This window comes from Heloderma suspectum, chromosome 2 (assembly GCF_057233095.1).
Source record: "Heloderma suspectum isolate Gila_16-S chromosome 2, 16-S_ref, whole genome shotgun sequence".
Taxonomy (NCBI): Eukaryota; Metazoa; Chordata; class Lepidosauria; order Squamata; family Helodermatidae; genus Heloderma; species Heloderma suspectum.
Genome location: NC_139459.1, coordinates 206,665,822 through 206,689,663, shown reverse-complemented (window position 1 = coordinate 206,689,663; position 23,842 = coordinate 206,665,822). Strand labels below are relative to the sequence as shown.

Below are 23,842 nucleotides of genomic sequence, written 5' to 3'. Positions count from 1 at the left end.
TCTTTGTGCCTTTGTGAAACGGGGATAATAATGCTTACCTACCTCACAGGCGTAATTTATGTCTGGGAAGCACTGTGAGATCCTCGGATGTGAGGTGCTATAGAAGGGCAAAGGATGATTGTTATTACAGAAGTGCTTTCTTTCTCTTCTTCTCTCTTCTCTCTTTTTTTCCTTTCTCTGTTCTTCCATCATTACCAAAGCTATGATGGCAGAACATTTAGCAGAGGCTGATTACTGAAAGAGGCCCAGGTTTAGCAATGCACACTTTACCTGCCCCAGTCCAGTGGCTCCTTTCATGTGTGGCACCTCTGAAGCACTGAGCAAGGGCTTTCTCATTCACTTTCATGTCAGGAACAGGGTCCATGTGTATAACCCTACAGTACATTTATAGATGCCCCTCCCCCATGCTAAAGTGAACAGAAAACCCCCGGTTATAGGAAAGGTCAGTGTGTAGAGCTTCAGATCAGACTGACCAGCCCTATAAGGCATAGTGCTTAAATATGGTCAAGCATTACATCTGAATATTTTAAACCTGGCTAAAGCCTGGCTGCAAATCAAGATATGAAACCATGGTATGAAGTAGGTTCTTCCAAGACATGGTTTGCATTAACCATGGTTAATTGTTACATTTGTGCCAAGAAAACCATGGTTAAAGGGGTTTCCACGCTTCATTAGCCTGTCTGCTTGCATGGTGAGAGCCAAGTCTTGCTGGTGTCTCCCTATGCTTACAGGCAGAACTTAGCAAGCTCAACTGTGATTTTACTGCAATTGGGATCTTAAGAAGGGTTCAGGCAGCCTCCCCCAACTTAGTGCCCTCCAGATATTTTGGACTTCAACTCCCACCAGTCTCAGCCAGCATGGCCAATAAACAGGAATGTTGGGAGTTGTAATCTAAAACATCTGGAGGGCATCAGGTTGGAGAAGGATGGGTAAAGAGAACAAACCATGGTTAGACCTCCCAAGACTAAGTGGAGTGTCTGGGAACTGGGCTGTCACTGGAATCTGTACTAATCTGCTAGGATTAGTGGCACCATGGTAAGAACGCAGGTAATAACTCTCTGCTTGGTCCTTGGATTAACCATGGACTAACCATGTTTGCTACCTTCTTCAGGGAGCTTTTGTAATTCTGTATTAAACTCTGGTACCATAACCTGCCCTTATCCCCAAAGCCCAAGTTACTTTTCTCAAAGCTTTTAGAAAGGAAATGAGCAAGTCAGTTATCACTTTTTATATTTTTGTCAGCAAATCAACTTCAATGGGACAACGCCAATACAAGCAGGAAGCAAACCAAGAGTTTTAACACACTGGAAATGTGAAAAACTAAACTAATTTGTTTCTTTCGGATTTCAAAATTCAAAATTAAAATACTCCACAATCTTAATTTACTGTGAAATCCAATTTTGAAACATCATTTCATGTTTTAATAGAACTTTAAAAAAAATTGTTATACAGGGCTCTTTATGGGATACATACTTCGCAATACTTGATATACAAACCATAATCATCCCCACCGACCTAAACAAAATTATCTAATTAAATGAACTATGCGGGTGATTATCTAACAAGAAAAGCTCCTATTTGACAATATACTTTCTGAAATTAAGGCAATTTACTTGAATTTTTTAACATCTCTTTTGTCCGTAATATAGAAACAAAGATTATGCTGACTGATAATAAACATCCAAAAACTGTAATATCATAACTAACCAGAGTGTTAGTGAATATGCAAAAATAGACTGGGGTTCATGTCTACAGGCAGATTATAAAGAAAACCTGCCCTAGTAAGTAGAAGACAAAGGCCCAGTACAGATGATCATATCTCAGCTTAACAAGTCAAGAAATGAAAAAATCTTTTCCCCCTGAAAGCAACCCCTTCTCTCTTCCCTTCACAACACATCTGAATCTTAAACCATGGATTGAAGTTGGCTTAAGATCCTGGCATGTTTCAAAGCTGGTAACCATAGTTTCCTGGTTTAGACTGGAGACTTCCAAACTGCATCCAGGCATACCAAGAAGGGAGAATGAAGTGGCTGCACATGTAAGCTTAAGGCTTGTTCACATCTCAACTTACCTGGTATAGGTAATATGATCATCCAAAAGTGTCCAAAGATGTATAGTATACAAACAAGATATATTCATATGCACATCTGTATGTCCCATCTCTTACATACCTAATTACATCCCAAGACAAATTAAGAGTGGATGCAAATAACCCATTTACATCGTAATGACCATGCCACATATAAGCTTCCCTCAACATTGAAGGGTACTACTCCCACATTTTGAAAGCACTATGAGAGAGAGAGAGAGAGAAAGTCAAAAGGACCAAGTTAAGGATCCAAGTGCCTCTGAGTCAGACCAAAGGTTCATCTAGTCCCACATCCCATTTCTAACAGTAGCCGGCCAAATGCTTCTAGAAGCCCACAAAGCAACTGTTATCATATTTTAATGGGGGGGATGGGACATGACCACATTATTAAACTCTTAAGCCCACTCCTATATGAAAATCAAATCCAAAAGGGGGCAAGAGTACAATGAAAGGTCTGAGTCTTAACTATGAAAATATGACCTGTGGAAACCAAGGCCAGTATGCAATTTTGTAAATTGGTCCAAGTAGATGACAGCTAGAAAATAGATGATCTGTACTCCATATTATTGATACTTTGTCTATTAAAGCATGGTTCTCCAGTTCATTTAATTGAACTCTGAGAAATGAATCATTTAGGGCCTCCAACCTTTAATAAATGTTGCAAGTTCAAGCTTGTTTCACGTGGGTTTCCAGTCTGGCTCAATATATCAGCACATATCAGTACTGCCAAAAGATTAATAGCTACTGAGGTAGGGAGGTAGCATGAATTTGTAAGGTTAAACATACAAAGAGAGAATAACCACAGAGCTTCACTCTACCTTCACTGCCATAATTTGCCCACTGGGCATATGCCGCATCATCTCTACCACCCCGTAAGCACCGCGTCCCAGTTCTGATATTGGCTCCAGGTCATCAGCTTTGACTTCAAAGTTCTGTGAAGAAATAATGTCAAGAGAATGTTATCGGAAGCCAAAGTGCAGCAACCACTCTCAGGCAGCCAATGCGAGGAGTTCTCAAGTGGATTGCAGACCTCTCTATCTTACTCATCTGTATGGATGAACAGGGACTTACTCCTCTGAAGGCACACGCCTATGCATGTTTAGACAAAAAAAAAGTTGTTGGACGTTTTTCTGTCTAAATTTGCATAGGATTGCACCCTGAGTAAGTGATTGGCTGAGTCGATTTCATAATGGCAACTTAAGTGTTTTTAAAATCACTATGGGGGCACCTCGCCTAGGTAATGATTTCTTAAAGGAGGGTATTGTTTGGAATACACATACCACTAAACAGTATTTTAATATACCTTTCCTGATTCCCTTATCACTAGAATGCTTTTTTTTTTTTTAATCAGTTTGCTTATTCAAAGGTTTCTAAGAGTTTTCGCTCCGGGTGAATTCACATTATTCTTCCTACATGGGTATTCATGTGCATATCTTCTGCACCTTCCGCACATGCAAATTCAAGGCTAATTTAGACGTTTGTACGATTGATTGACTGATTTAATTACATTTATATCTTGCCTTATTCCTCCTTAAGGAACTCAAGGCAGTGTACATAATCCTCCTCCTCTCCATTTTATCCTCACAACAACAACAACAACAACAACAACAACCCTGTGTGGTGGGCTGGGTTGAGAGTCTGTGACTGGCCCGAAGTCACTCAGTGAGCTTCCACGGCTAGTGGGAACCAGAACCCAGATCTCTTGACTCCCAGTCAACATTCTAGCCACTACACCACACTGGCTCTTTTTTACACGTTATGGCACATACAGGTGCATGTTATTTTACATACCCATATGCTTTATTTCCTGGGCCACAGGGCCGACCCGAGGCTTTTTGCTGTCTGCGGCAGAGCAGTACATGACCCTTCCCCTTCCCAACCCATCACCTCATAGTCAAGGTGCATAGTATCCAAGGCCAGCCAAGTTACCCTGGCACCTGAAGTAGAAGATCCCACAAGCTTCTCTCTCTCTCCCTGGCAATAAAAATGCAATAATAAATAAATAATAATAAAGAACTAACCATTCGCTGCCTTTCTCAACTCTGCTTCACTACCATTAGGACACTTAACTTTGCCTAACGGTGGGGCTGACCCTGCTGACCCAGACTACAGAAGTGCAAGTGACTGGCACAGGAGATGTGATCTCCTCCTGATATGCAAGGATGACCTGTCCCCATTCGCCTCTACCCATTCCAGTTCAGATGTCTGGCCTGGTCATGGAGACCATGGTTCTGGCTTGCACACTCCATCCTCCCCCAGCATGGTCTAATTCCCTCCCTTACTTCCTTGTTTTTGATAGCTATTAACTTTCCATTATGGGCTTTCACATGCACGCTGAGAAGAGAATAGCCTTTTCCTTCTGTGGCTTTAACTGCTAAGAAGACCAGCAGAGCAAACCTTAGAGCAAACCTCAGCCCTCTCCTCTACAGGAAATGCCACAGAGCAGACGGAGGAGATTACGAAGGCAAGTGTTGGTGCACCAAATTTTTTGCCTCCATGGACAGTGCCTCTGGGAACGTTTTTCTCCCCCTCTTCCTTGGGACTGAAGGGAAGCTGCTTTTCTTGGAACAAAGGCACTCTACATCAGACATTTCTTTGATTCAGTACTGGGTCATTGTGCTCCAGATGGCTTTCTTACTCCTCCCATCCCAAAACGCTAGAGGGAAAATAAAAATTCTGACAGGCAGACTCATAAAATGCTAATGAATTTGCAACATTGCCAGTAAATTAGCACACTGCAGCTTAGGTGCAAAAGTGGATGAGAAACGCTCAAACGGGTTTATTGCCCAGCCGTACTGTTCTTTAAATTAATCCTGCTGTAATATTTCTTCTAATCTGGGGTGGTCAGAAGGCAGATCATGGTTTACTTGTAGATCTCTGGGTGATTTGCAATAGATCTGTGAGGGTTTGCAACTCCCAATGGTTCACCAATAGTAACAAGAAAAAGCGTTTTTCCCTCCCACATAAGGTTGCTGAAATCAGAATGCTTGGGGGGGAAAGGAGCAGGTTTGTGTGCAAAAGGATTTGTGTGGGAGCTTCAATTCGAGTACTAAGCATGTGCTCAGAGGCACCTTGTTTTGCAAATTCTGTGTCTCCCTTCTTCAGCTGCTATTTTGCAACTGGCTCTGGTTGGTAGTCCTTGGGTTCTAGTGAAGAACAAAGTAGATCCTGTAAGCCTAAAGTGGGCCAAACCCTGCTACAATCAAAAGAACTCTTACAGATTTCCTATGGCTCTGGTAAGAGAAAGTGCCTCTGGTAAGAACTGGTCTTACCAGCAATGCAATGCCTTAAGAGTCATTAGCAGAATTCACAGTCACAAGGTTGAGAGGAACAAGAAGATCATCCAGTCCAACCACCTGCCCCAAGGCAAGAGAATGCACAGCTAAGGGCCGAACCAGACTTGACGTTAATTTCATCAGTGCCAATGGGAGCTTCTCTTGAAGCACCAGTAGCAGCTCCAAAGCGAAGATACTTGTTGGGGCTGTGGCAAGGAGAGAAAGTTAAGCTCTCCACCCCCACAGTCCTAAAGCTGCTCAGGCTTCCACAGGGCTAAGATTTACAAAACATTCACGTGAATAGCATCCATGCCATTGATATCAAGTCTAGTTTGCCCCAAAATCCCCCTCCACAGAAAAATGCAACCTGAAAAGTACAGCATGTCCCAAACAGAAAAAACAGGAGCAAACACAGCACATCCCTGGAAGACAAAAACATATTAGTGTTGCTAATCTTGCTTGAAAGAAGATTCCAAGTCCTTTGACCATGACAAATCCCATCTCTGCTTCTCCAGGACAATTTTTTTCTTGGCAACCTAGCACACCTCCATCTCCCTTCTCTTCCAATACTCCATCTTTAAGGGCAGTACTACACATTACAATTGCTGTGGTAGCAGCACAACCTACAGCAATTGCATCCAGCATGTTAGTAATAAATGCACGTATGAGCATTTTCAAACAACCAGGTTCATTCATGTGTCTGGAAAACCTGGTCTGGGTCGCATATCCAAGCTGCACGCACTCATGAGTCTAAAGATGCTTGTATCAGCACGGACTTGCCTCATCTGATGCACTTGCAGGAAGATGTGTGTGTGACAGTAATGTTTCCTGCAGCAAGCATAATGCGGAGTGCTACTCCAGTTGTGGAAATCTCCAGTGCTCCTGGAGATGTCAACTTTTTTTTTCCTGGAAGGGCTCCTATCTATGCCTTCTATTTGCCACAAAGTGGCTAACATCCAACAGTTGAGGCTTCTTATCACATTTGCATCATCTACATGTTTACTTGCCATGCAGATGTTTACATGCCCACCCCCTTGCGTCTTTATACCGAAAGGAAATATATTGTACAGATTGTCCACACAAGTATCTATTGACACACTCATAGAATTTCCCCTAATATGTGCTGACCTGTTGGCACATCCTGATGGGTGTATCAGTATATGAAGCTGATTGGTGGGAGATTTGGGACAGATAAAAGGAAGTACTTTTTCACACAGTGCGTAGTTAAACTATGGAATTCGCTACCACAAGATATGGTGATGGCCACCAGTTTGGATGGCTTTAAAAGGGGGTTAGACAAAGTCCTGGAGGAGAAGGCTATCAATGGCTACTAGTCCTGATGGCTATGTGCTTCCTCAGTATCAGAGGCAGTGAGCCTATGTACACCAGTTGCTGGGGAACATGGGTGGGAGGGTGCTGTTGCACCCGTGTCCTGCTTGTGGGTTTCCTGAGGGCAGGTAGTTGGCCACTGTGCGAACAGAATGCTGGACTAGATGGACTCCTTGGTCTGATCCAGCATGGCTCTTCTTATGTTCATATGTGTTACTAGTGGCTAGTCCATCTGCTATGCAAATGGACAATCTTGGTGATGCTTGGGACTGCTGAAAATTAAGGCCTTGAGAGCCTTCGAGCTTTATTGCCCACAGCAGCAGGAGAAACGCTGTTTGCAGAGAACTGCTAATGCTAGCCAGAGCTTAGCAATAAGCATATTGCCACTGAGCAACCGTTGCTATTAATATCAGAAAGCAGGTGTCCCTGTAGGGATGTTACATAAAAAGCTGATGGGGGTGGTGGTGGTAAGGGTGCTACCAATGTCTTCCAGGGAAACGCAAGTGGGACTATTAATCTGGATTATTCCATGGAGGAGCAGTAGGAGTCAACACAGAACAAGGCAACCTGATTTTTTAGATGGGATTTGTACATAGCAGGGGTGGGCAGAATTCAGGCTTGCAGGACCTACTTAGGTTCTTTTTTTACCAGAACCCTGAGATCCACCAACTACAGCCTGGTACAATACACTTAGAATTATAGAATTCTGAGCCCAGAAACATGTTCCAAGCAACAGAACTCTCAGTCTTTTCCAAACAGAAATTTACTCTTAGCTACTCCAAGTTACACCACATTTTCTTCATTTCAGCAGTTCTTCCTTATCTACTTCTAGTCAGAGCTATTCATTCGTTAGGTGGGGAAAGCTGAACCAAGTACAAATTCTGTAGTCAAATCACATCATCCATTTTGTTTAAATGGTACAAAGGTGTTTGATACTTTACTCTAAAACCAATATTCTGGCTTTTGTCAAGTTTGGAATTTGAGGCAGAACAGAACAGAAGCAAGAAAAAGAAAACCCTGACATAGCCTATTTATTTTCAAGCCTCCCGCTGCCCCCACAAGCCTCAGGACTACAGACTTATATTTTAAAAAGAAAGCAATTTGGGTTGAATCGGTACTCAAGTTCACCAGCTGTTGAGATCCTGTATGTTATCCAGACATATGTATGGAACAAACTTTTGAGCAGCCAATTTGGATTTGTCTGTGCTGGTAAGCAAGCAGTTGGCTTCAGTGTTATTGTTGCAGCCATCTTGCACGTGTCTTGGGTTTAAGCCATTAAACTAAAAATAACTGACAGCTTAGCCCGTATCTGCTTCAGTTATATGAGGGGATACCCTATGAAAAGGGTACATGCATGACCTGTCATTGTCACGCAGGCGCCGACATTACTTTGTTTTCAGCGCCTACTGACATTTTTCCTTAAACAAACCTTCTCTGATTGACCAACCACGGTTTTACTAGCATACTTTGATTTTAAATGTTTTTATTCTGTGCTTTGACTTTAAACATAATGTGGGTATCATTTGCATATCATTTTCAAAACTTTTGTGGATGTCAAGCACTAATTGTTGGACTTGCACAGTACTCTTATTCAGAAACAGGCGCTCTCAAACATGAAAAGCTTAAGTCAAACATCAGCTGCATCTTGATCTGTAGACTAAGGGGTGCATGGAGACCCATTTGCAGGCAGAATGTGCATGAGACTCTGTCCTAGAGGCACAGTGACCGGAAAGCAATTCTGTGAGCATAACTGCTTGAAAAGTGTCGTCACGATGGCAAAAACTGCTACTAGGATTGTGTGACTACCCTCCACAGATGGACCAGGGAAGTGATTGTGGGCACACACATAACCCAAGATGGCTCCCAAGAATGGACTGCATGTACCTGCCACAGGAATGACAGATACCCATGCAGTTGCTGCCTGGTAGGAATCCCACCTACTGTCAGTCAAAGATAAAACAGAGCTACTTCCCCTTGATACAGCAAGCAGTGTGGAAATACGCACTGCATTCACACACTCTTGAAGCAGAGCTAAAGCAACATCAGCAGAAGAACTCCACCTCCTTTTCAACATTAAACCCCTTTAAATGTTGGTTTTAACAGATGAAAGTTTTAATAGATAAGAATGTGAAAATGGAGGGGGAAAGAAGTTAAATGGCTTCTGTGTCAAGGAATGGGATTGCCAGGTGACTCCCAATTCATTGCTTTAGTTCACTTCCTTCCCAGTCCTATCCATTGAAGTTCTTTAGAAGTTGTATTTTATTATTACCGTACCTTGTCACCAATATTGATGCAGGCTTTGGAGTCCAAATCTCTAGGTGGCCTATGAAATAGAAAAAATCAGGGAGAAAAAAACATTAAGCAAAGTATCTGAGAACTCACATGAACACAATAATTTCATTCCACTGCATTTTTTATATCCCTCCTTTCTTTAAGGAATTATTCGAGGTGGCATACAGTGTCCCATGAAGTCTCCCATTCAGACCTAACCCCCCCTTTCAGAATTAGCCACATTACGAATCCTCCCTCTGCCTCTCACCCCCACGACGGCACAAAATCAACTGTTACTGGTCCCTCCACTTTAGAAATTTCTGGTTTACTTTAGTAGAAAGCAACTGTCCTTCCATTTGTTTAGTTAAGAGTTCCTGTGGTACTGTGGCTGAAATAATAAATAATAAGTTCATTCCTCTCATCACCATAGGTCCACAAACTGTAGCTGTCCAAATTTGTGGTGGCCACTGACTCTGACCCCTCCCCAGGGAGTGAAAGGTTCTAAGCTCTGTTGTTAATTGGTCAGTCAACCCAGCCAGGGAATCAGTGGGAAATCTTATTGCTTTGGAGGAGGGATGTATGTGAGATTAGTTTCAGTTTGTTTTTTAATCGGGATTTCCCCGGTTCATACCTTCCGGATCAAACATGGACTTTGATGCAATCTGTGGTTGAAGTCCATGTATTTCTGAGCTTGTAATGTGATTCTCAGACCAAAAAATTGTGCATGAAAAATGTGCACTTTTGAAAAATGTGCACATATACACTTTAATCAATGGGAGAAGAATGTGTGCATTTCAAAGATGCACACAACTGATGCGTACACTTGAAAAAACATGCATGAGAATACACAGATTTTCATGCAAAAAGAAAAAAAATAAAGCTCACAATCTGATATGGACTTGAGTCAAAATGAGTTTCGAGATGGAACTTGCAGAACTTTGAGGAGCTCGAGTTTTGCCAATTCTCACCTCCCTACTTTGAACTGATTTGGAAGGACTCTGAAGCCCAGCACAATATCAGAAAGAGACCCTGTCCTTCTTCGGGCTTGGGAAAAGGGTGGAGCTTCTCCTCAATGTCAAGCTGGGGCTTGATGATGCTCAGAAACTGCAAGACTTCCTGCTGTATGCTGAGGCCTTCAAAGACCAATGCAAGGTCACAGAAGAATAGCCCTTGTCCACTGCTCACTGGCATGGGTGGTTGCCAAATGCTGGGAGGGCACCAGGTTGGGGAAGGCTTCCCTAGACAGTGATATAATTTAGCATGTTTATTTTACTTATATTTAGTATACAAAAATGCGGGGGGGGGGGGAGTCCCCATGCTAACTTTTTGTCCCAATATAGCACAAGTATTTGACCTGAAATATTTGAGGGGGCAAATTAAAGCACATTTAATGTGATTGGTATGTTATATTAGAAATGTTTCTTGGAATACTTGCAAAAATGCAATGACAATAGCATGCACTTCCCTTGTATGTCTTAAATATAACAAAAAAACAAAGGTACTGAAAATTGTTGGCACACTAATAAGTTATAACAACCCCAACCACCATACATGATATGTGGAAAACCACTCCAATATTTCAACACAGTCCAATTCTCTTCCACTGAGGTTTGGGGGCATCTTCAGTTTCGTTGTCACTACATATTAGTTGGTTCCATTTCATGCTGAGACACATATGTAATTCAATGACATATATGTCACCCAAATAATCACCTAAAAACATGAATTACAACCTTGAAACTGCCAAGTTTGCTTAATACTGTATTTGCAATTGGCATTCATTTGTTGTTATTCATGAACTTATGAAATTGATTTTTTTTCCCATGGAAGAATAAAAGCACTGGAAAATGTTCCATAGAATATTTTCCATCACACACCACTGGGGACACGGAAACAACGTATAGCACATACAAAGCTGATTTTGGCAAAAGAAATTTAGAGAGGATTTTCTCAATTTAGGACAAACATCTCCTGAATGGAGTGAATTGTTTGCACTGAACCTAGTGTCCTTTTCCTAGTTTATTATGGCTGGGACACAAAGGGCCATATGTGAAACACAGTGTGTAGACAGGACCTTTGCAGGGTAGAGGGTGCTACCCACTGCAGCCCCTCGCACTGCCTGAGAAGTCACTCCTGGGGACTCGGAAGCTAAGCAGAGTCAGTCCTGGTTAGTACTTGGATGGGAGACCACCTGGGAATCAGGCTTCCTGCATTTAGCAGGGGACTCAATGGTCTTGTAGGCCCTTTCCAACCTTATGATTCTATAATTCTAAAGGTAGCCATGTTAGTCTACTGCAGCAAAAAAATAAAGAGTCCTGTGGCACCTTAAAGACTAACAGCTTTACTCTGGCATAAGCTTTTGTGGACACTGTCCACTTCATCAGATGCATGAAGTGTTAACCTCAAATTGGCAGATTTATATACACATGCTGCAGGCGGACAATTTGAGGTTAACACTTCAAGCATCCGATGAAGTGGACAGCATCCACAAAAGCTTATTGCCAGAATAAATCTGTTGGTCTTTAAGGTGCCCCAAGACGCGTTGTTGTTAATGTGGTGCAAGTAGATCCAGCTGGAAATGGAAGCTGCCAGCCTCCCCACCACCAATGCGCAGGCGGCAGCACTTTCTGCTCATCCACTGCAGGGGGAGGGTTCATCCTGGCCCATATCTGACAACAGATCAGTGCCCAGTAACCAGATGGGCAACCAAGGAAGTTCTTTTACTGTAATACTGCCCTGAGATACAGCTCTCAGCTCACCCTGCTTCACAGAGTTGGTAGGAATTACGAGCAACATCTGTGTATTTAGAACAGAGTAATCTTCTGCGTTTCAAAGAATAATAGCTAACCTTAAATTCTGCACATACAGACTTTTTCTAATCTGATCTACTGTATTACACAAACACGCTAACCTGCCTCCCCTTGCAGCCAGCTGCACAATACATCAGATAAAAAGGACTGGTAGCTTGTGTTTATCTAACTATGTGGATCACTGCCCTAAAGTGGCAACTTTCCTTTAAACCTCAGAATATCTTACTTGGTGGGACAGTGTGCCAAGTTGATAGTAGGTTCTGTGATTCCACTTCCCAGCAAGATAGCAAGTAAAATAATACTAGGTGTTCCCAAGTATCCTACTGAGAGAGAACACAGCTACAAAAGATGACATGATGTAACAAGAACAGAATTAATCCAGGTAACCCTGAGTAAGATCCTACATCTTTTCCAGAAATAAGAAACACCCTCCTATTTATAGGCAGCCTGGAAAAGTCCTTATTTATCTGGTATTAATCCATGACAGAAATAGCTACGACTACACAGTAAGCAATGCGGAGCTTTGCCATAAATCCCTTCTTTATAGTGGAACATAAAGGGTCAGTCATGCTTCTTTTTTTAAGGGCTCCTAAACTTATACATAAGCCAAGCTACAGACTGGCACAGAAAAGCTAGGGCATGCTAAGCTGAATTGTGCAAGTAAATCCAATGTCTGCATGCCCCATGTATTTAATATATACGTTAACTTGCAGAGCTTACAGTATCTCATAAGAACAGCCATGCTGGATCAGACCAAGGGTCCATCTAGTCCAGCAGTCTGTTCACCCAGTGGACAACAAGCTCCCTATGGGAAACCCACACACAGGACATGTGTGCAACAGCACCCTCCCACCCACATTCCCCAGCAACTGGTGTGCAAAGGCATACTGCCGCTGATACTGGAAGTAGCATATAGCCATTAGGACTAGTAGCCATTGATAGCCTTCTCCTCCAGGAATTTGTCCAATCCCCTTTTAAAACCATCCAAATTGGTGGCCATCACTACATCTTGTGGAAATCTCTTCTTGAGGCTAGATAGATAGACACACACATACACTAAAAATGGGCTGCTGAATGTTGCCAGTGTAACATTCCCTGTTATTAAAGGATTTAATAACAATTTTAAACATCTTCTTTTGATATATTTAATTAGGGCTGCCAATTTTAATATTAAAGATAGCCTTTCTTGCATGTTTTAAATTGCTAAGTTAGTTTACATTCCCTTCAATATCTCAAAGCTAAATCTAGACATTATGGTAAAAAGGTGGCAGCTACTGAAAAGAGACACCTGTGTGTCTAGTTCCCCACCATCAGCATACAATGCTGCGGAGAAGAGTGGGGAAACGTACAATGTTGCGCCATCATGAGGTATTTATTAATTTAATCCATTTCTTAGGCAGCTTTCAAGGCTATAGTGTTCCCAAGGCGGTTTATAGCATAAAAACGACACAGTTTAACAACATATTTATAAAATCTTCGAGAGCAATCATATCACTCCTAGACATTGTCTGGGGGGCCATAGAATTGCTTGGTTTCTGTCAAGGGCTCCTTGGAGGCCTCTCTCAGTCTAATCCAGTAGCCAAGTCCAGACACAGACAAAGGGATTCTTTTCAAAGCTTTATTCCTCTTTTACAACTTAACAACTCTACTTTTAGCAACTAGATATGAGCAGCAGAGTATCTATGCCCTAAGTTGGAACAGTTGGTCCCCGTTTGAAGGAGAATCACTGGCAGACCCTGAACATATGGGCTAGGGAGAGTCCCTCCCCTTTTCCCTTGGATCCTCTGGGCGCAACCGTTGTTTGCGCGCCAACCGGGCACTACGCCTCCTTTCCGCGCCCTCCACTTGGCGTCGCTCCCTGCGTCGGCGTCGCGCATCCAGCAAGTCTGCTTCCCGCGCTCTCTCACTCCCGGGACTGCTATCTATGCTAGGAATGCAGGTGAGAGGAATCTCTGCCAGCTGTTGGCCCTGGGAAGGATGAGCGTGCTCCTCTCCCAGGAGCGGCTGCTATTCCTCAGAATCAGAACTACTCTGGGATTCTATGGGCTCAGTGTCCACCCTGACAGTTTCCTGGCTACGAGGCTGGAGATAGGGCTCCGACACTAGAAACCACACTCCCCATCCCCTCACAGGTGGCACGGAGAGAAATGTGCCAGCTACCCCTCCATACTTGGAAAATGGATCACGGAGACGGGGAAAAGGGGGCGTGGCTGGAGCTGGGGAGGGGAGGAGACTGGGGCAGCTGCCTTAAGCCGTTTCCTGTGGCTATCCCAGTCTCCTCCCCCACCCCACGAGGTGCCACTTCTAGACAGACAATTTTACCTGTCTAGCAGAAATGCATGGTGGCTAAAGTGTGGAGCCACCACTCTTCTCCCACCCTGCAGTGGATACTCAGTGGCCTCCAGGTTCGGAGGCTGCCAACTATCTGGATAGGATTGCGCCCTTAAACATAATCAATTTAAATAAAACAAGTTACAATCAAATGCAATTTCAAAATATCCATTGGCAGCAAACACCATACAAAATTGGCAATTAAAAGCCAGGAAGAATAGATGTGTTTTTTAAAAACCATCTTAAAAGCAGTCACAGATGGATCCAGCTATATATCTCTTAGGAAGGAATTCCATAGGGTAGGGTCTAGGGAAATACAAGAATTTTGTTCCAGTTCACAAATCACTCAAAAATGCCCTATTCGCAACCTTGAAAGTGAGCAGATTGTTCTCTAAAAATGTCTGCAAATTCTCAAACTTGCATTACCGGTCACAAAATGTGCACTTTTAAAAATGCACAACTTTCCCCATTTCAACGAGATGAAAAACATATCCCAAACAAGAATGGAAGCAAGCCAAACCGAGCTTTAAAGTAAAGTTGAGAGAATTTCAGCAAACTCAAGCATCCCATCCTTAGTAGGGTCACCAATGAAAAGACGCTATCTCCAGAGCTTGCCAACCTTACTGATCTTCATGGTGGACCAATGAGTAGGGGCTCTGAAGTTGATCTTAGAACATATCATGGTCTGTTTATGGTGGCAGCCACACATTTTACTATATTGATACACGCAGACCACAAAAAGTTACATTTATTGCTATAACTTATTTATTTATTTATTGCATTTATACCCTGCCTTTTTTCCTCTTGCAAGGAACCCAAGGCGGCTTACATTATCCTCCTCCTCTCCGTTTTATCCTCACAACAACAACCCTGTGAGGTGGGTTGGGCTGAGAGTCTGTGACTGGCCCAAAGTCACCCAGTGAGCTTCTATGGCCGAGTGTGGACTAGAACCTGGATCTCCCAGCTCCTAGTCCAACACTCTTGCCATTACACCACACTGGCTCTCATATGTGTTGCTCCTCAACACTGAGGAGCAACACTCAACACTCCTCAACACTACACCACACTGGCTCATAATCTATCAACTAAATTATTGGAAAAGCAGATAATTAATCTGCGGACAGTTCTAGCTTTAATCCTTCCCCATTCCAAGAAACTGAGCTAGAGTCTAACAATTCTACAGAATTTGGCACTGCATCCTCCTCTTTTTGAGTCAAAATGCTTCCATACTCAAGAAACGCTCTCTCAGTCCTAGATACTAGAAATGATAATAATACATTTATTATTGGCAATGTAAGGTTACTACTCAGGTGTCCAGGCATGGGGCTCTATAATACTGCATACACAAGTATTAGTTGATGATAAAAAAGACCCTTTGGAAGATCAAAAAGGAAGGGGGTAAATTCCACAAGAAAACTGAAATAAAAAGAAATTCAATCTTAGCAAGTCCTTCTATTGACTGCAACAGCAGCATCAGGTTCCTGGTGGAGATCAAGCTTCTTTTTATTGCTGTGGGTGCTCTGTTGTCTGATGTGAAAAAGGGGAGGGGGAAATCGCAAATGCATAGGCCTGAGGACTGAATTCAAAGAAAACCCATCACCTAAAACAGACCCCTTTTTGAAAGAAAGGCATGCAGTAAACACAGCACATGAAAGAGAAAATAAGTCTAGTGCCAGACAGGATGAATTAGAGAGGGGGCCCAACTTGACATAATACTTCATACACAAGCTTGGTGCAATGAATAAAGCTAAGGGTCTGATAGGCCACCTAATGAATTGGCAAGGAACTCTCAAGTAACAGGTAAGCCAACAAATTTCAAGGATCCAAGGCACTCTCATTGAGGCTGCAATCTAAGCACACTTATGTATTTATCTGAAAGAAACAGGACTTATTTCCAAGGATAATGGTAAGTGTACTTTCCAAGTCAAGAACTGACTCAGAAATTATGTAATTTGTGACATAGCATAAACTCACAAAACAAGGGACAAGGTGGCAAAAGAAACATCAGTTCTGCTCCTGATTATTCTTGTAGTCAAAGCAACAAGCTGTAGTGTGCCATTCCCCCAAAGGACACTGCCTTTACATAAATTGCAAGATCCAGTCATATGGATTATCCGATAACCCATTAACAAGCCAGAAATCTGAGAATTGCTGCTTCAGTGCAACAGTCTATGGTCACTCTCCAAAGAGTGTCTTAGATGCATCCAAGAGCTAACACACCAATCATGGGTTGCCCATTAAAAGACAACCTCCTTTCATTATCTCAGATCAAACACACCCTTGAGTTTCCCACTAGAAAAAACCAGTCCCCCTGCATATGCAGAGTTGGTTCTATGGATTACAGGATAGGCAAACTGGTTCTCTCCAGGTGTTTTGGACTACAACTCCCATGAGCCCCAACCAGCATGGCCAATGATCAGAGATTATGGGAGTTCTAGCCCAAAACATCTAGAGGGATTATAGTCATTATTAGGGAGCACATCACCATTCTTTTTTTCCAAATTAACCAAATCAATCTGAAACCAACACCATATCCTATTATGATAAACTTGTGCCAGATTATACTGCTCAGAGTATGCATTCACAAGATGACTTAGTTTTGACCTTAAGCTCTTTAAGTACAATCAGTAATAGGAAAAAAATAGGGAAAAGCTACTTTTGAAATCTCAGAATAAGACCACAGTCTAGATTCACTAATTTAGGGCAAAATCTTATTCATGTTAAGACAAAAATAAATCCTACAACTCCCACCATCCCCCAGACAGCACAGTTGGCTGGGGGTGCTGGGAGTTGTAGTACTTATTTCTGTAGTACTTATGTCTTAGCATGCATAAGATCGTGCCTTTAGAGGGCTTGGACAATTACTGACTGACTGTTCCATCCTTTCACAACACCAAGGAAAACAGAAATAATCCATGGTTTCCCCATCCCAGCACCAGTTTGAACGTGAACTAAATGAATGGTTGTACTATGGTAAATCAACTCCATGAACAATCCCTTCCTTTGTACAATTGCTTCAGCCCAGGCTTCCACAAACCCACTTGTCAGCTCACCAGGGACAAGTGCACCAAGCCTTCTGAGGAGCAACACACCTGGCACTACTTAGATCCCTAACCCAGAAGTCTCATTTTCAGTGAAATGTTCGAGCAGCTAAGAAGCAGCAGACATTCCTTCTTAACAGGAGAGACTTCTCATTCTTCTTAGCTTCTCTGTCCCCTGCACAAATGATGACCCTGCCTCTCTCCCAAGCCCCCTGTGCATATGTCTGAGGACTCAAGGGAGGGGAGGGGATCGGTGGACCACATATAATGGCTGGCTAGTAACCCAAGCCAACATTTGTCAACCCCAGCTTCAACCCTACCATAATGAAATTGCAAGATACACGTACGTAGAGCTTGTCTGTGGTTGTTCAAATGCTTCTTTAGGAATTTTCAACCCTGGGTTTTTCTTCCTGCCTGCAAAATAAAAGAACAGAAAGATATTTAGAATGGCTTTTCATGAGGTTTTGGTCACATCTTGCAACATAGGACTTGTTTGTAACGTCTGATCTAATTTGACATAGACACCAGACAGGTCTCTCACAGAACGTTCACCGAGTGGAGTTGAAAATACAAAGTTCCTTTGTTCAAATTCAGTTTATATCTCATGTTCTAACTGATGCAGGAAACAGTTTAGGCACATGTCTGCACGTTCTCAATGCTACTCTCAGTATGGCAGAGTGATCTGACTTCCTGACATGACCATGGAGGGGGTGGGGAGTTGAAATTGTGCAAGTGACCTATGGAAAACTTGGAAAACAAAATGGATGCCTGAACATATCTTCCAGGCAAGAGAGCTTTTGTGTAGGACCTGTCATTCATAATAGCTCAGAATCTTCTGCCCTCGTCTTTCCTGACCCCTTTTGACCTCAAAGTATTTTGAAATCTATGAAGTCACAAATAAAGCACCATGGAGTAAGGGTGACAAATTAAGCATTCTGTTTAAAAATCGCATGAATTGATTAATTTATTCCAGGGCAAAATTAAAGCTTTGTTAGTACAGATATGAGGTGGTTTGGATATTGGGTGTGAGCTTCTTTAAGTAGGCACATGGTCAAAATGCAATGGTGATTGTTTATACACTGACCTGCCAAGCTCTCCTATAAATCCATTTAACCTGAACTGTGTTAAAATTGGCTCCTAAATCAGCCCCACGCAGATAAGGCATAAGCCAAAATGGTAAACAAGCCAGGCCAGGCAAACATAACATAAGACTCTATTTTAGCATCAATCAACCACTAAACTCTGGCCACATACGTGCACTCCACTGCAAGAGAGAAGAGCACAACCTACAAGGAACAGAAAATAAGCAAAACTAAGTCAATGAGCCATTTGTTCTTGTTTTTCAATGTTTGTTTTTTAAATTGAAGTAAGCTGCCTTCAATGGTGGGGTAAGCAGTACAGAAGTAATTAACTAACCAACCAGGCCCAAAAACTAGCACAGCTTTTGTGGGGCATGGCCTAATCTTACCACTTGTTTGGTCTTTAAAATGAAGAATACATGAGCACTCTTGCACTGAAGTGGAGCAGCAACAGAGCATACAGCAGAACTCTAATGCAACCACTTGGGTGTGCTGGGGGGTGAGGAGTGAAGTATTTCATTTTCCCAAGTAGTCCACAATATCGTGGTTTGAGTACTTGGGAAAATATGGTATCCCCACTACAGAAATCCACCTGTGAAGTAACACAAGGAAAATTTGTTTTGAGAAAAGTGTACAACAAACAATAAAACAAATATGCATTTACTACTTAAAAATTTGGTCATGCAGAAAAGCTTTCGGAATCAAGTTTAGAACCATAAATTATCCAGCCCGATAGCTTTGCCCAAAAACCCAGCTCATATATATCTTGACTATTCCAAGTAAGTTTCTGATATCTGAGACTTGGTGTAGCTTAGTAGGAACAGTTGGAAGTGCCTGGTTCAAAGTTCATACGTTGGCTCAGCCCACAAGATCATGAGTATCGATAGGCAAGCCAGTCTCTCTCTGCCTCAGTCTATAATCTGCAATATTTGAGGCCACAGGAGTGAACTAGCTTACAGAGACATCATAAGAGCTGCTGAGACATTGCACATAAATATTTTTGCACATTGCAAAATAAATAATTTCTTAGCTGCCTTTCAAGACCATAGTCTTCCCAAGGTGGCTTACAATATAAAACAGCAAAATCAGAAACACACCTTAAATGTAAACCATTTTAAAATGCCTGTTAAAATAAAACACAGTTCCAAACATCTAAATATCTATCTAAAATACAATTTCAAATATCAAACAGCAGCAAACCCCATAAAACCTTAGCCAGAGAGAACAAGTATCTTTTTAAGCCCTTTTAAAAGCAGCCACAGAGGGAGCCAGCCATATACCTCTTGGGAGGGAATTCTATAGGGGAGGGGCCACCACTGAGAAATGCCCACTAACCTTATTGATCTTAGTGGTGGGCCAGTAAGCACCGCCTCCAAAGATGTTCTTAAAGCACAGGAAGGTTCTTATCGGTGTAGGCAGTCATTCAAATACCTAGACCCAAACCGTTTAGGGATCCAGACACCCAGCCCTGTCCTGAGGCTGGCAGTCTTTAAAAGCCAAGATGAGCAAGGATCTAGGATACAAGTGGGAGGCCTCAGTCCTCCAAGAAGCTTGTCTACATTCTCAGTAACGTTTCCATAACAATAGGAGCAGATAGCGTCCTAGCTAGTGCTGTGCCAAAAATCTCTCCCACATTTTTTAGACCACCCTCATTCAATTTGATAGAGAAGAAATTGCTTTTGAAAAGGAATTCAAAGGAGAAGAGATTTCCGAGAAATTCTCATGGGCTGGGTTTGGGGTTCTTGTGCTTACCTTACTTACGAGGTGACTGAGGAGTGTGCATGAATGTCCTGTGTGTACAATAACCTCTGGCAGCCTGTAGCCTCCTCGGCTTCCTGCACTTCAGTTAAAGGCATCTTGAGGAAGACATCGTGAGGCAATTCCTCCCATGGGGCTTTTTCAGTTCAGAAAGTGCAGGTGGCCTGGGAGGCTGCAGAGCAATGGAAAGGTGTGTGATAGAAAGAGAAAACACACTGCACCTCGCAGTGATTAGGCAAGCTCAAAAACACCACCAAAAGAAATTCAAGGGTCTGCCTCAAAAAAGTGGCAGCCTCAAGACAGTTGATGCTGTCGCCCCCTGAAGAAGCAGTGCAATAAACCAAAAACCCAGAGGAAAAAAGAAAGAACCTGTGCTACAACCCCTGCCAATAGTGAGCCCTATCTGTGAGAAACTCTTGGAGAATTTCTTCTCCCCTAGGAGAAATTCGGTGAAATTGTCTCCCCAATTTCTCTGCCCACAAATAGGCTAGAGAATTTTGAGAGGCCATTTGTACATGGCTCTAGTCCTAGCTGCATCCATCTCAGTTAAAAATGCTAATTATCATTACATTGCCCTTGTAACACTGGCAATCACATGTGTTTTTTTATGTTCCCTTCCCCACGCCACCAAAAAAAAAGCTGAATACACAAATGTGCACAGATTATATACAAATTGCACAATATAAGTCTATGGACCACGACCGTGTACTTTTGTTTTCGTTTTGGACAAAATTTGAAAAAGCATGATTTTTTTTCCTTGCAGCATCTTTTCCATCATAAATATCATGGGCAGGGGGGAGTTGCTTTTGTTTTGCAGTGACTGCAAACTGATGGAAATACACCACCTTCTTAAGCATCTATTGCAACATTAGTTAATTAAATCTCCTTGTTAAAAATGCCTCTCTCATATTTAGTCTATTGCTTCCAGCCATTACAATATGTCTGGGTTGGGAAAAACAAAGGTGCCACTCTATGAACACATACTTTAATTTGCCCAACCAGCTGAGAATTACATGTTGCCAGGGTGCACAAGCTTAAAGTATGCACAGAAAAAAGAAAAGAAAACTATTTTTTTTTTAAAAAAAAGCTACCCAACTTTAACTATAACAACGGGAATAAGAAAAATAATAATAATGCAGGACAACATGTTCCTAACATGGTTGCAATGAGGTGAAGTTAGGGAGAAAAAAAACCAAGCCTTTGATCTCCTTTTATAAGTTAAGTTCTTAGCCTTCAGGATTGCAGACAACAGATTTGAAAGTATGACAAAAAAACTGAAAGATAATAAATATGTAAGGAAGCAAAAATAACACATTGTTCCCCGCACTCAGCCCACTATTCGAGTGAGAGCAGGCCTAAGCCATTTTACTTCCTGAAGCAGAACCCAAATAGTGCCTGCTCATCCCACCCACCCCAACAGGGTCAACACTTTAAACAGTTTTGACCAGCCACCAGTTCCTGCCTTTATCCATCAACACCTTTCACTATCATGGTGCGGCCCAAGGCACGTCCGTTCACCCTACTGCATGGCAGGATTCAGACCATTCTTTTACCTACACAGATGTTTTAGTGCATACATACAGTTTCCTCACCTGCCAAGGATGCCCATTTCATTTCAATGGAAGGATCAGATGCATGTATGATTCTTTGTTATGCTGGAGCTGCTGCCTCCATTAAAGCAAACAACAAAGCCTTTGCCCATGCAGAAACATGGTGCATATGCACTGTTACGCAAGTGGGGCTCTGGATCAGGGCATCTGTGTTTCAACTCTCATTACTTCTAGACTGGAGTCTAGGTGGAATTTATACTTGCTATTTATAACCCTTACAAGCTCACAATTAAGTCAGACTTCCCCAATCTGATGCAGATTGGCCATGCTGGCTGGGAATGATGGGAATTGCAGTCCAACACATCTGGAGGACACCAGTTTGGGGAAGACTGATCTAAGAATAAAAATCAACAGCCACCCTAGGGGGTGTTTCCACCAGCGAATTACTCCGAGCTGGCTGCACGCTGAGGTTGTTAGGGATATATGATGTCGTGGCCAGCCATCAGCCACCCTGGAGCTAATCACGGAAAAAACGGATTTCCTGAGACTGCTTAAAGTCCGATTCTTTTCCCCAAATCTGGTTCTCGGCAGTATAGCTGTTATGTGCCCCAACCCCTGCATTGACCTTGGCTATGCTAGCCCTGCCCAGCGGTGTGCCTTTCACCATCACCCCGGTCAAGGGGTGTTTCCTGTGTGTTTCCTGTCCCCACACAAACCAATTAATGTCTACTCAGAAGTAACTCCCATTGTGCTCAATGAGGCTTGCCCTCTGAATGTCCACATCAGAATGTACAGAGACCCCCCTCAACTGAAATGGCACCATTTAAAGCACATTCCCTAAATGCTCTGAAGTGCCATCTCAGGGCTCCAATTCTCCGTTGTTTGGTTTATTGCCTTAGGAAGTAACTACTTCACAGCTTCGTTATAGAGATCCTGCGCAGTATCAGTTTGGTTAGAAAGGGGGCTGGCTTCTCATCCCTGTGTTCTCCCCTCTCCCCCATCTTTCCTAGCACATGCATATGTGTGTCTACTTGGAAGTAACTCCCATTGTGCTCAATGAGGCTTGCTCCTGAAATGCAGGTGCATCTGGACCTTTAGGGGAAAGGAGTGAGGGTTGAGGGGGGAAGCCTCTTTATAGGTTGAGCAGCCCCTGCCAGTCAGATGATGTCCACTCCAACCCTCACCCCCACCAGGAAGTATGCTCTGTGAAGTGATTTTTACTGGTGCGGAGCACTTGCTCATGGAGCTCTGCATGGACCAAAGCACAACAAAGCTGATTCCTTTTAAAAAATCTGGTACTCCTCCATTCGCTTCTCCTTCCATTGTCATGGAAACACCCCTAGACAGACTGTGGGATCTCTGTCCAGGGAGATTCTCAATAGCAAATTGGGCAAGCATTTTTCAGGGATATATTTGGTTTAGGATATTTTGCGTACACACACTACATTACCTATGTGGTGCTTTTCACCTTGGCCAACATACTTTGGATGTTCCTGGAGGGCCTGTAGTACAGTGGTACAGCCCATGCTTTGCATGCAGATGTTCCTGGGTTCAATCCCTAGTGTTTCCAGGTAGGTCTGGAAAACTCCTGCCTGAAAGCCAGGCAAGCCACTGCCAGCCAGTGTCGACAACCCTGGGCTAGATGGACCCATGGTCTGACTTAGTGTAAGGCAGCTTCCTATGTTCCTTCTGAGGTCACCCAGTGATGAGCAAACTGTTGCTTTAAAAGGGAAATGCTGAGGGGCAGGGGCAGTCCCCCCCCTTAAGAGGAATCCAAGGTGATTATATGACATAGGATATCACCCAGTGCGCATTTGGTCATGTTTTGATTTGCAGCACTGATAGACTGCCAAACTCAAAGAAATCCCCCTTCTCTGGCAACATGTCTTGACACCCGCAGACGTGCCTCTGAGAAAACTGAACGACCGCCAGTTAACAAGTGAAGAATATTGGCTCAATGCCTGCCACAACAACAAGCAGCCTTCTCTCCCTGCCCCCACATATACACATAACACACACACACACACCAGCTTGACCTGCTTAATAAATTCAGCAAGAGACTGCAATGGTATTCCTGAGGCCTGTTCTGGCTGTTCTTAGTTCAGCCAAGGTTCCGTTTGTCTTTGCGACCACTGGAAGAGGCATGTTGGACAGGTTTTGACCATTCGGGGTGTAGAAGATTCATAAGGGGAACGCTGAGGGGTGCTTCGTGCGTTACCTTTCCTGACAGACATGTGATCTCCATTATTCGCCACTGCTTGCATCAGCTGCCCGATCCATCCATCTAAGGAACTAAGGATGCATGCGTC

General features: G+C 42.9%; 1 protein-coding gene across 6 annotated transcripts in view; it reads right to left on the bottom strand.

Moving 5' to 3' along the window:
- Positions 1 to 23,842, bottom strand: part of MAP2K6 (mitogen-activated protein kinase kinase 6) — a 157,618-nt gene that overhangs the window by 78,930 nt on the left and 54,846 nt on the right. For 3 of the 6 annotated variants that reach the window (XM_084837540.1, XM_084837542.1, XM_084837545.1), the window contains exons 2-4: positions 17,494 to 17,560; positions 8,968 to 9,016; positions 2,908 to 3,021 (exon numbers count right to left, since the gene is read on the bottom strand). In XM_084837540.1, the coding sequence (XP_084693666.1) occupies positions 2,908 to 3,021; positions 8,968 to 9,016; positions 17,494 to 17,560 (230 nt within the window). Of the gene's footprint in view, positions 1 to 42; positions 2,637 to 2,907; positions 3,022 to 8,967; positions 9,017 to 17,493; positions 17,561 to 23,751; positions 23,826 to 23,842 lie in introns of those variants that run through there. The other 3 variants (XM_084837541.1, XM_084837543.1, XM_084837544.1) reach the window with 2 other exon arrangements.